Source organism: Citrus clementina, unplaced genomic scaffold, assembly GCF_000493195.1.
Source record: "Citrus clementina cultivar Clemenules unplaced genomic scaffold, Citrus_clementina_v1.0 scaffold_5, whole genome shotgun sequence".
In the NCBI taxonomy this organism is placed as follows: Eukaryota; Viridiplantae; Streptophyta; class Magnoliopsida; order Sapindales; family Rutaceae; genus Citrus; species Citrus x clementina.
The window spans coordinates 8,900,132-8,914,139 of NW_006262201.1; the positions used below are offsets into that span (position 1 = coordinate 8,900,132).

Sequence of the window (14,008 nt, forward strand, 5' to 3'; positions counted from 1 at the left end):
GAAACTCATGACAAATCAATTTGATAAATCACACATATATGACATCTCGGTAATATATGTATGACAAGTTGTTTTGATGAATAATATATATGACATTTCGATTATAAGAGTGTGACATGTTGGCTATAATAAAATCTGCAAAATATGATAAAAAGCACATGTCATCCAGAACAATTTGGGATCTCGATTGGGTCAAAATCGAAGTACATTTTTATCTTAATTTATTGTTCTGGATGATACTCGGCACACATTTTTGTCCCGTTTGATGATCACGATTGACAAATCTAGGCCCATTAGATTCCATTGCCAACACTACTAATCAATACTTAATCCGTCTTCAAGACTATTTAATAAAAAATAATGTAAAGATTTTAAATAAATATTCCTCCTCGAGTTTCAATAGATATTGCTGATATTTGTAACTGATGCATCATGTTATTCACGTTTATTAATTTTTCCGTAATTTATAATTTCATTCGTGCATGCATTTACAAATCCTTTCCACGATAACACTGTACGGCTGCAAAGTTTGACCCTATAATCTTTAAATAGAAATCCAAATTTGCCTCCATTGCCACTTGCCCTATTTCGGATTTTCGGCTGTTCATCCATGCAGCCAAGTCGGACTCAAAAGTCCAAGTAATGGAAATTTGCGACGTAAGCCGTCGATTTTCAACTGCCCACATTTAATCACGTGTATTTATATGAGTAATAAATGTCGGCGTTCGCATCATAAAATAATGAACAGAACGCAGATATTTGACTCCATTTTCAATTCATTTTGGCGCCATTGTCTTTTATCTTTTCTTGGACAGTACCACTAAATTTCCCTTAATATCTCGGATTTAGACCAGCTACTCTGACACTTGTTAGTGTATGTATTTAAAATAAATTGATGCCATAAAAAATTATATAAATATTTTTATGCACATTATATTGGCAACTTACGTGGCATGACAAGCCATTATTCATGTCATGTATCACTGTTTTCAAATTACGATTGTATCCATAATGTTACTTTAATAAAGGTTACGTCAGAGATTTACCCATCCCACTTTCCCAAAGAACATGTCAGGCCCATTCAGAGTATTTGGCCGCCCCATCCGCCGTTCCAAAGTACAATTGGAGCATATCCTTTTTGGAAAATCACTATCAAATTTTTTTCAAGTCATTATCTCGACTATCTCATAACACCTACTTTATTATTATTTTATGAGAGGCCAATTTAGAATACTTGGCTTAGTTGGCTACCGCATTGCCAATGAAAATAAATAAAGCAGGCCTACCACCAGACAGCTAATGCAACCAATACATATATAAATAAGACTTCTAATTATATATCCTTCACAAAATTTTGAAAAATTGATAATACTACTAATTATATGAAAAATAGTTATGTATATGATTCGCATGATCCCAAATCATCACACGATCCTGAAATTATAAATTGTAATAGCAACTCTTCAGAGAATTAAAATATCATAGCTAATCTTGAGAAATTATCCTCAACCTTTGAAATTGGTTCTTCAGAAAATTCTACAAGTCAACTAACCAATTTTCTTTTTGTCGGAAATGATAAAAGGACTAAATGTTGACAAAAATAGTGTATACACTGATCAAGATTTTTGTATTAATAATTAAAACCGGCCATGATTACACCATTTTTATTATCTTTTTATCTAATTTTTTGTTTGAGTATCAAAATAAACTAAACTAATCCCACAACAAGTATTACACTATAATCTCAAAACGATAATGATGTACTTAGTTGGGATATAAACTTTGTATCCCAATTAATGTAGCAAATGACGTGTTACTATCTGATTGGTTTAAGTAATAGATAAGTATTAAGTCTTATAATTATTAATTCTAATTGTTAATTTTTATAGATGACACGTTAGTTGAGAACAAATTGAGATTCCAATTAAGAAAGCATAACATCACTCGTCTTAAAATTCTAAATACCATGCAACTCAACAACCGTGTTATCAAGTAACATTAACAGAACAAAATGTATGGAAGGTACAAAACATAAGCCAATTACTTCATAAATTAAGGGAAGCATCAAGCCTTTCTTTAAAGCTGAGTTTTGCCTTGCTATGAGCATCTGTAAGAAGTACGTACTGAACTAAGCTCTGCATTTTCGTGAAATTCCAAAGAGAATAACATAATTAATAGTAAGGTGTCTGAATTAAGTAAATACCTAACTCAAAATATAAAAACTTAATGAGTATTTACCCCTATAAATAATCTGGAGGACGACAGTTTGATTCACCATATGATATGCTGCCTTCAAATTTTGTTACACCCTGCAAATTAGCAATGATAAAATTGTATATTAAAAATTAAATAAACAGCGTTGCAGGACAATGTCATTCACCATTGCGGAAAATATCAAATACTATACAAACAAATTTGACATATATTCCTAAACAATGGCATCAAGCCTTCTATGCATAAAAAAGCATACTCATCAGTACGTACAAAATTAACATATCACTAAACAACGGTATCGTCACAACAACATACAAAAGCAAGCAGGGAGTTGACACACCCCATGTTTCACTTGAATTATTTATGAACATATAATATTTTGAATGAGTCTTTAATTTTATTAAATTAATAGTTATTCACGTACGTCTTTAATTTTTTTTTAAATTTCTTCAAAAAAGAAAAAGAAAGATATTTTAAAATATTTCATGTTTATCTCTAATCTTGTCGGTCGGCCCAATGGTTAAAAAAATTTTGCTCTTTTAATAATTCAAATCTTTGGTTACTCGTAAAAATTTTTTAATTAAATTTGTTCCTTCAAGACGTTTAATAGAGACGCCATCCTAGCTCATTCTTCGAAACTGATTCCTTTCGCCCGTAGAACGAATTAGAAATTGAACAATTTGAAATAAGTTTGGACTCTTCATTGCCCACTTGCTCGTGACAGTATCTTTAAGAGAAATTATCAGCTATGCACTCATAAAAAATTATCATATTATTAAAAATGTTACAAAAGCTTAAATTTATTCAATTTTTCACTCATTATTCACAATATACATCAACTGATGTAGCGGGTATTGAAAGCATATTGATAACATAAATTTATAAATATTAGATATCGTTCTAGTACCAAACTAAACCAATGCGATTACTTTATGCTCTAACTAAAGCATAATTAGATCTCATTCGAATCTAAATGACTGAATGAGATTCTGCTACTAACTTTTTACAGCAAGATTAGATGATGTTTTAATTCAAACGGATCTACAAGATATATTTTAATAAATAATGTTAAAGGAAATTATAAAAAAAAAACTTTTTATTCAATAATTGAACTTAATTTATAATAACTAGACCTCCTATTTATAATAGGTAAATCTATTTCCTCAAATTAACTTAAAAAGAAAACTAAATCATAATTATATTGAAAATAAATGACTAAATATATACCATAATTAACTCTAATTAAAAATAATAAATATCAAATCACCTAAATTAATAAAATCCTAAAGCGACTTAATAATTTCCTACATCATTCTTCCCTTATTAAAACAAGACCTAGTCCTTGAATTTACCGGGAGGATGAAACTTGTATTGGAGAAGCAAAGCATCTTGGAACTTGAACTTATAGCCTTTCTTATCAAGATTTCTCAAAACTCGAAAATCTCCTTACTTCATCTTCTTCTTAATTTTGCTAGTCACTCCATGAAAAGGTGAAGTCTTGTGGGAGTGAACAATTCCCAAGCCTCTCATGTATTTTACCTAACTCACTCAATATTCTCGCCAATTGATTTTGTATTCGCAGCTATATCGTTTTCAAGAATAACCTTCTTTTCTTCAATGGGAATAAGCAAAACCATTTCAATCATTTTGTCTATAAAAAACTACTGGGTTTTTCGCAACTGGAATAGCCTGTACAATCTCAATCATGTCAGTAATTGCAACAAACGAATAATGGATAGTTCATATCTGTCTTGTGGCATCTCAAACGAATCTTTTTCCTCAAGATTAGGTGAACTCATTGGCAAATCTTCAGTCACTATCTCAATGTCATTTGATTTCTTTCATGTATCTTTAAATAATGTAAAGCGTATATAGTGTATGTAGGCATTTACATTTTTAATATGAAAACTTTTCTCTTTTAAAAATCTCGTATATGTATGCTCCTTAGGCTCATAATAATATTTGCATCCACAAAATTGATTAAACTCAGAAGCATAATCAGAATTAGATCCGTACCTTGTTTTACCGAACAATAATCAAGAGGAATGAATCTTGACCTCAACATTTGCGTCATACAACTTCATAATCCAATTTTAAAAAGACCTTCAAGAAATACTCTATGCCTTTGCACTTTGGTCCACCACCCTAAAGCACTCCCTGTTAATTTAAAATCAGCTACAAATTATACTCAATCATACTTCGATACTCCTATAACATGAAAGTATTCCTCAATCTCATCCAATCATAAAAGAAAATATTCAAAACTGCAATTCCCATCAAGCTTTTGAAACATGAACTTCTTTTTTATATTTCAAGCAGAAATTTGGCAATAGAGCAAGCAATGGCTCATGGTTTTTGGCTGTTTTGATGCGGTAATTTCTGGTTGTGGCTTCTAATTGCCATGGTTGGATCTTGGTCACTGGAGGATGGTAAGTCTAGTAATGGCTTGGCTAGTGGTGGTTGTTGCTGGATTGTTGAGGCAGTAGTTGTGACTAGGTGGCCGTTAGGGTTTTGAAAGTTGGCCATGAAAGTTGTACGATTGGCACAAATCTTCTCTAATACTAATTAATGCAATAGGGTGACAAAAACGGATTGATAGGGAAGATAAACACTAGATATCATTCTAAGATCGAACAAAACCAATGCAATTAGTTTACGGTTTAACCAAAGTGCAATGATCCTGTTCTAATCCAAATGACTTAATAAGATTATAATAACACTTTAGAGCGAGATTAGATAACACTTTAATCTAAATGACTGTACAAGAGATTTTTTGATAGATAATCCCAAAGAGAGTTATAAAAAGGGATTTTTATTGAAAAATTGAACTCAATTAACAATGACAAGACTTTCTATTTATAGTAAGGTAAACTTACTTTCCCAAATTAACTTAAAAGGGAAACTAAATCATAATTATACTAAAAATAAAAGATTAGAATACATAGCATAATTTACAGTAATTAAAAATAGAAAATATCAAAAGACTTAAAATAATAAAATCCTAAAATAATCTAATAACATCTTACATCAGTTGTCCACTAAAAAGATAGAATTACTCTTACAAAATAATTACCGCTCTGATTTGTGTTTGCTTTTTGTTTTATCATTTTGTAAAACTATTTATTTTTTTATGGATAATTTATACAGATTACGTAATTGAGTACAAAATTAAATAAATTCAATTTTTTATAATATTTTTACTAATGAGATAAACTTAACGGCGGATAATTTTCCTATATTAATTGGCAAGTAATTTTCATTAGCTAGCAGTCTACTCATAATTTATATCAAATTAAGAAATCTCTTCGCCCCAATAATGTTTGTTCTTACGTCGCATGAGGCCGTATTATTTATTTATTTATTTATTTTGTTTGTAGAGGCTCTACAAAGAAAGCCATGAGAAAGGAATATATTATCTTTTGGAAAGAAATATTTCATAAACATTTAGCTTGACTATGCATTTGAATCAATCTCGGAGATTCACATTTTTGTTCTGTATTTGAAAGGGATGCAGGTAGTAAATTAATAAGAAGTATATTCTTCTTTCTAGTGTGATAATTAAAATGACGAAATTTCCAATATTACGATTTAAATATGAGAGGATTCATAATTTGAGTGGATAAAAATATTTTAATTTAGTTAAATTGATATTTGTCCTCTTATGTAATTTAGTTAAATCTTGTTTTATTTATATCATGACTTACTTATTATTGACGTCCAAAAAAAATAAAGATAATGTTCGTATTTAAAACTATTCACATTTTAGTAAAATTTAGAACGTTGACTCTATTTTCAATTGTACATATATATTTATGTGCATTTAATTAATATATCTGATTAGTGTCTCTTTCAATCGTGAGGATTAGCATTCATGAAATTATGAACAAAAAATAATAACAACAGCAACAACAACAACAACAATAATAATAATGTCCATCATTTTAGAGTCGTTCTTATCACCATTTCTAAAAGGAATTTTTCAATAGAGTCAGATTTTGTTTTTTTAGAATTTTCAACTTTGAGTATTATGAGGTAGATTTTTAACCAATTATGACAGGAAATCCCCTTTTAATCTAAGATTTAGACTGATTACTTAGTTAGAACTTATATTTTTCAAAAATTACCTAAAAAATCTAGGTTACTATTTATTAAATAATAATACACACACAAACAGTTGAATAAATATTTAAATTGTGGCGGCACTTTACTGGTATGAATGGATTGAATGTATGACAACATCGCAACAAAATCTTTTTGTTGCAAAAAGCCATTTCTGTTGTGGTGTGTAATTTATAAACTCAATTTGTATAAGAAAATTTGTACTTATCTTTGTGACTGCATTTATGTTATTTATATTTTTATTCTTAAATAAAGATAGAGTTACAAACTCTTATATAAATTTATTTTATATAAACTAGTATAACAATAGATTTTAATATTTTCAAAGACGTGTGTGTATACATAGTATATCAAATTTTAAAAAATCACAGACAAATTATTTTTAAGTCATTATTTCGATTATCTCATAACTTCCATATCATTGTATTATGTCAGCCAATTCAAAATACATGGCTGCCCCATTGCTAAAGAACTTATAGCAAGTCCAACAGAAAACTGTTACAACAGATTCATAAAATACACTTCTAATCCTTCATAATATTTTGAAATTTTGATTATAATATAATTTCTTTTTTTGGGGGGGGGGGGGGGGGGGGGGGGAATTTATTGACAAGATTCAGTGGTACCTGCAAGTCTTCAAAGAATTAAAAACCGTATTTAACTTGAAAAATTAATCCTTACCTTTGAAATTTCTTTCTTTAGAACATCCTAGAGTCAACACATTAATTGTGGATGTAAATAATCCGTGCTACTCCGAGATCTAATGTGAGGATGCCCACAGCAGTTTCTGCATTAGATGCTTTGCCAATATTTTCCCTTGCCAATCCTTCTATGTTGGAAGCATAAATCATTAAAAAAAGACTAATAATAAAAAATTAAGTGACAATTCAAAAGGTTATCCAATTTAAGTTAACTACAAAATTCTAACAAGAAAAGAAAAGAAAACTAAGAAAATTAATTGTGAAAAAAAAATGAAATAATGATTAAAAAATATAGATCTTAATGTATGAAGTTACAAACGAAACCCTAAGCCTAAAGGATCTGTTTTCGGATGAAATTTTTAAAAAAATTAAATTTATATTTTCTTTTAAGGTTTTTGAACAATAAACAAAGTTATTTTGAAAAAAAATTGTCGAGAATAATAATATAAAATATGAAATTTTAAATAATATCACAAAAATTGTTAGAATTAAAAATTGTGAAATGAGGCTTTGAAGGTTTGATCTTATCGTGACTTGCAAGGTTGAGCGAAGAGAGGAACTGTATTCGAACTAAAACAAATTGCAAAGCTTGAGCAACTATTTTGAAAGACGCCATTCGTTTTGTTTGATTAATTTTGGTAGACTCATTAAGGTAAGGGAATTAAGAGAGTGTATATGCGCATATGGCGAGAAAGACAAAAGGAAAGAGAGGGATTTCGGAAAATTTCTGGCAAAAATTATGTCTGCCGCTTGTATTCTTTTCAGTTACCAACTACGATTATGGCCAATGATGGTTGAGATAAATGGCTAGGGTTTCTAAACTCAAGAATGGAATAATGTGAAGCGTTTATATTTTCAGTAAAAATTAAAATAATTAAAATAATTTGCAAATTTACACATAAAGAAATTACAAAAATGTGTAAATACATTTCCATTTAGGCAGTAGTTTTCCCGCCTAAATGAAGCATAATTCTTTTAGTTTATATTAAAATAAAACAATTAATTGAATACTATTTAGTGTAATATATTATATAATTTTTTAAAGTTTACAATTTATATGTACATTATAAACTATAATTTAATGGTATTTGATGTTCTGTATACATGCACTTTATGGTAAAGTCCAACGGTCCACCGAATATTAACTCAGAAACCTACTCCCATAAATATTATAAATATTATATACAAAGAGATACATATTTTATTTTAAATAATAATGTAATATTATAGTTACATTATTAATTATTTAGCTTTTATAATAATGTCAACAATAATTTACCATGATAATTAACAACATTTCTCAATACATTATTACAAAATTTATTACCACAAAATGTTGTTATATTTAGACCATATGCTCATTTTGATTAAAAGAAAAGTGATATTGATAAAATTATCATAACGTTGATAATGGATGTTAAGAGTTATAGTATCATTAATCATAATACTAGTAATAAAACAATATCATTAAATATTAACATTACATGTAATCATGTATAAGCTCCTATAACAATTCATAGATTTTTTGCAACTTCAAATTAGTGAGTAAATAAGACCATAAAATGTAATTTAATGAATTTCTTAGAAATTTATGTGAAATATTTTTAATAAGATTTTTCATCTTATAGTTATCCATATTTAGAACTAAATTGTACTAATTATATTAGTCACTAGTACAAATAATATTGAAAACAAAAATACTTTGAGTAATTACAATACGTGGTACTATCAATAATATAGAGTTGACCAAGGAGACACAAATTTGTAAAAGAAAAAAAATTAAAGAGGTCTCCCTAATTTTTATATTGCAAAATATTTGTAGATTTATAATGTCATAACAAAAAATGATATAAGTTGTTTATGATCAATTTCATTATTAAAAATGATTGCATTGATTTATCATTAAAATAGTTTACACTAATATAAATATTATTCGATTATTTAAAACATTACATGTTTTAAAATATATTATTACGTTAGGGGGTCTTTGATAGTCACCTAAATTAAATGAAGTCTTTAATATTTGGTTAAAAGATGAGGGAGCAAAGTGATAATTACCATGATATTAGTCAGTTCCACCATCTGGTGACCCATTTTATGCCTAAAATCACTAGAGCATCTCCAAAAGGCTCTATAAATTTTACTCTTCAAATATTCGTTTGCTTACCTATGTGGCAAATAGATAAGTGAAAAAAGATATTGTTCTCCAAAAGACTCTTCAAATAGAAATGAGTTAATATTATTTTAATTAAATAACTACTTTTTTAAAGGAAAAGTCAATAGTAATTAAAGCATATTTCTCTTTTTCTTCAACAAAAAGTAATAAAATATAAATTGAAGAGGGAGGAAGTAACTCTTCAAATTTGAAGAGAGAGGATCATTTCTTATTTGAAGAATCTTAATTGGAGTGTCTTTTGGAGTCTTAAATGTTGATGTAACTCTTCAAATAAGTAATAAAATTTTATTTGAAGAGTCTTTTGTTGATGCTCTAAGCCGATTGCTTATAAAGTAATCCAACGATCAATAAAGTTAGAATAAAAAATTGAACTTCCGCTGTATATCATGCAGCGCTACATTACAGGCGGTCCCCTCCATTTGTTATACCTAGAATTTTGTCTTCAAACGTGACATCATATTTGCCATCACGCATGGAACAATTGTCTTTGTCTCAAGGTGTGTTTTTTTTTGTTGAGGATTGATAGTTGTACTTTAAAAGATACAGTACTAAAGTATTTAGTAAATATTAATTATTGTAGTTTAAAAACTATATTGATATAATTTTTTACTTATATAATAAAAATTTATTATATCCTTAATAATTTTGTCAAAATTATTATTTAAAATTTATATTTATTATATATTATTAATTTTTATTTTATAATTACAGTTTTTTTCACAGTAATTAAACCTTAAAAAGTATAATATTATCTATTTTTATATATTATTAACTTTTATTTCATAATTTTAAACCTTAACGTCTTGCTTCAATTTATCTTGCAATGGGGGAGCTAGAAGCTGCTGGTTGCGTAATGATTTACAAACAACGACTTAAATATGCTCCATTTGTACTTTGAAAATATTAAAGACAATTGGTGTTACACGCCAAAAGTGCAACGAAGATAAGAACAAGTTTCTAAACAAAATGTTTATTATAAAAAATAGTTGAATTCTCATTGGGTCTTTGTTTTTTCAAAACGAAAATATCCTTATTATATTTTTTTTTATTACATGGGTCTAAAATACAGTATCTTTGATAGTCTGATGATGTACATATAATTACAAAATTAATAAAAATTTAATAAATTTGTGACACTGACTGTTTCTTAGAGGTAACATCATTACAGCCTCCAACCATATAACTTTTTATTTCTTTTATGCTTTTCACACTATTACATATTAGATTTGCTTTAATTAATTTATACCGAACAAATACTGTTTTATCCATGACAAGATTAAAAATAAAGATATTCCATCGACTTTTTTTTTTTTGAAATAGGTAATTGATCGAAATCCGAGCGACCAAACCATGGAGAAGTGGAAATTTTTATTATTATTATAAATGGCAAATTCAAAATGCAATGCATGTGATTCTGAGCACGTTCCCAATAGACTCTTGTTTAAAAAATGTTTGAAAAACCAAAGTCTTTTTTCTTTGTTTAAATCAGAATAAAAATCATTATGCAGAAGAGTTTTATCTAATTCAAATTCTTTTTCAATGACACTAATGACATTTTCTGTAACAGCAGAAAACGTAGGAGATGTTGGAGGAGAAGGTTCCTTCACAAGGCAGGCATTCATTTGCAAGTAAGTAATCAATACTAGTGATTGAATTTTTCGTAGTTATCAAGAATCTTGAGATGATGAGAATTTTCATTAGTTGTTGTTGACTTGGTGTATGTGTATATATAACTTTTGATGTTTTAATATTGGATAGGTACTACTAAGAACAACTCTAGATACGGCTCCAAAAGTAGCTAGCCTAAAATGGAAAGGGCACTAGAAGTGCAAGTACTGGCCAGAGAGAGCATCAAACCAGCTTACCCAACTCCTCAACACTTGAGAAATTTTAAACTCTCCCTCATGGACCAGATCAATTTTCCGGTCTACGTGAGCACCATTTTTCTGTACAAAGCAGACAATAATGTGAGAGCTGAGCAAATGTCGCAACGTCTCAAGTCATCCCTATCAAAAACTCTCACAAAATTCTACCCCTTTGCTGGGAGGGTCAAAGACGATTTCTCAATTGAATGTAACGACGAAGGGGCTGAGTATGTTGAAGCTCTTGCAAACGGCTTTTTGTTTGAATACCTACAAAAGCCTGATCAGAATTTATTACGGGATTTTCACCCGTTTAACTACGCAGAATCTCCAGTAGCAAGCAACGGGTGTCCAATGCTGCGCATACAAGCAACTTTTTTCAAGTGCGGGGGACTGGCAATCACTATTTGCACTTGTCACAAGCTCATTGATGGAGTCTCGTTAGGTATATTTGTTAACAGCTGGACCACCACAGCTCGTACAGATAATAAGGAAGTGGTTCCTAGATTTGTTGCATCAACGATTTTTCCGGCAAGTGAATCCTTTGTGCCCTTACCTTTACATATTTCACCAGTCCAAGCAAACAGGTTTGTATTTGATACAAAGAAAATTGACCAACTCAGGGCTAAAGTTTCAAGTGCAAGCGTGCCTAGACCATCACGCGTCGAGGCACTGACTGCACTTATTTGGAAGTGTGCAAGGGCGGCGTCAAGATCAAACCTCGGGTATTCAAGACCTTCTTTGTCAGTCCACGCGATGAACGTGCGTGCCGTGGCGGAGACACCCTTGCCTGACAACTCTGTGGGCAACACTGTCGCGTATCTGACGGCGCAGGCGAGTGAAAAGGAAGCTGAAACATTACAAGACTTGGTTTGTTCATTTAGGAAAGCAAAGGCAGATTTTAGCCGGAACGGTCTCAAAAATTTGCTAGAAAACAAGAGTATATTCGATATTCCACAGTCAATTAAAGCCAAGTTTGAAAAAGACGAGATCGATTTCTACACTTTCTCCAGCATTGTTAACTTTCCATATTATGAAGTAGCAGATTTTGGATGGGGAAAGCCAGTGCACGTGACTTTACCAAATTATGTGCTATCAAACTTGATTATTATAATGGACACAAACGATGGTAAGGGAATAGAAGTATTGGTGACTCTGAGCCCCGAAGACATGGCCTTCTTTGAACGTGACCAAGAACTGCTTGCATTTGCTGCTATTAATCCACCAGTACTCGATGTAAGTATAAGAAAGAATGAGTCACCTCTTTTGATTTCTTCACTTTGATTTTTTAATGTATGCATTTGCTGCTAGTAAACTCTAGTGCTCGTCTTCTTTGTCATAAATAAAATTCTTTGTTTGTTTATTTTTGTATAAATATCACAATACTGAATATTGAAACTAAAGACGCAGGTTCAAACACCGCAAATAAGAACAAAAAGCAAAGAATGCACGCACAAAACAAAAACTAAACTACAAAATTTTGACGTACAAGTAGAGTGCGTCATGCTCTTTCTTTATTAAATAATTAAACATTGGTCTACAAAGAATATTACAATCTTTGATACAAGGTAAAACTAAAAGCTTTAGAACACTGCCTAAAGCTCAGCTTATAAACCCAGAAAGTCAACTAAAGTCATCTCTACCTACCATTAGATGATGAATCTTACATTTACAACCCTGAGAATTTACAAATGAAACCAGAAACTTTACAAGTATTTCAACCACACCCCTACACTAGAAAATTGAATCATACTCAAGTACTCAACAGCCATCAGTGTGCATTTCGATTCAAATTCTGTACAAGAATAAACTCCTTCTCCTATGGGTTGTTGGAGATGAGGCTTCAATCAATTTCTGGTTTGATAAATGGGTTCCTGAGTTAATCTTATCCCCTGCGTGTTTCTCTCTTATTAATCTCACTAATCAGCTGGCTGATGTCTTGCTTATTTACTTACTTTTCCACATTTGCATGCTTCAATTGAGGGCATTATTAATTCTTCCAAAAGTTTGCTGTTCTCCTTGTGTTGCGGAGTGGATCATGAGAGTTTGATCTTTGGCAGTGACTGTTTCATAGGTTTCATTTGGTTTTTCTTATAGTTGGTTTGTGTTGTGAAAATTTTAATATACTCACAAGCAATCGAATATAGAGATAGAATAGTGATAACAAGATCGATTCCACATAGATTGTTATAAATTAAAAAGTCTAATTTAAATCTAAAATTAATATTAATCCTAACCTAGTTGATCAATTTGAATTTTTAAGAGAAATTAAACTAATTAAGCTAAGAAAATAATTAAAGCAAATGAGAAATCAATAAGACAAAAATTACCAAAGTTTCGGAATCCACCACTATTCAATTAGTAATTATCTAAATATTAATTAATCTCCAATTTTAGAGTGACAACTTGAAATCAATCTATGTCATCTCATAAATATAACAATAAAGCCCAATTAAAATTAATCTTGTGTAGGTTCTTTTTATGCTTAATAGTATGATATTTAAGCAGCTCATGTAAATATATTAAATAACAAAGAGTCAAAGTTTTCCTAAGTACTCTATGTAAACAATTTAATGAAAAATACAGAATCAAAGATAATCATGTATAAACTTTATAGATCAAAGCATAGATTTAATCGAATATTAATCCTAATAATCAATAATGCATGACAGAATTGATGAAAAGATTTTAATAACATTCAATTAATCATGTAAAATAAAAACCATAATCATCAAAGAGCATATATAAAGAATTAAATAAATAAAAAAATAATTATTTCATTAAATAAGATTTCATCTTTAACCTCAGTATAAAAAAATTAGATAAATATATTTAAATTGGGAGAAAAAAAAAATAAAACTAGTCATGAAAAGTCGAACTGCTGCAGCCGGATTTCTCCCTAGTCGCGTCTGCTCTTTTCTTTTCTTTTCCTCTGG

General features: G+C 29.7%; 1 protein-coding gene across 1 annotated transcript; it reads left to right on the top strand.

Annotated features, from left to right (window-relative positions):
• Positions 1–10,815: 10,815 nt before the first annotated feature.
• Positions 10,816–12,435, top strand: LOC18040529 (BAHD acyltransferase BIA1). The gene is made up of 2 exons (XM_006431775.1): positions 10,816–10,838; positions 10,969–12,435. The coding sequence occupies exon 2, from the start codon at positions 11,019–11,021 to the stop codon at positions 12,354–12,356; it is 1,338 nt and encodes a 445-aa protein (XP_006431838.1). The 5' UTR covers positions 10,816–10,838; positions 10,969–11,018; the 3' UTR covers positions 12,357–12,435.
• The last annotated feature ends 1,573 nt before the right edge of the window (positions 12,436–14,008 follow it).

Coding starts and splice junctions, on each gene's coding strand:
- LOC18040529 (XM_006431775.1), top strand. CDS start 11,019: ATGGAAAGGGCACTAGAAGTGCAAGTACTGGCCAGAGAGAGCATCAAA.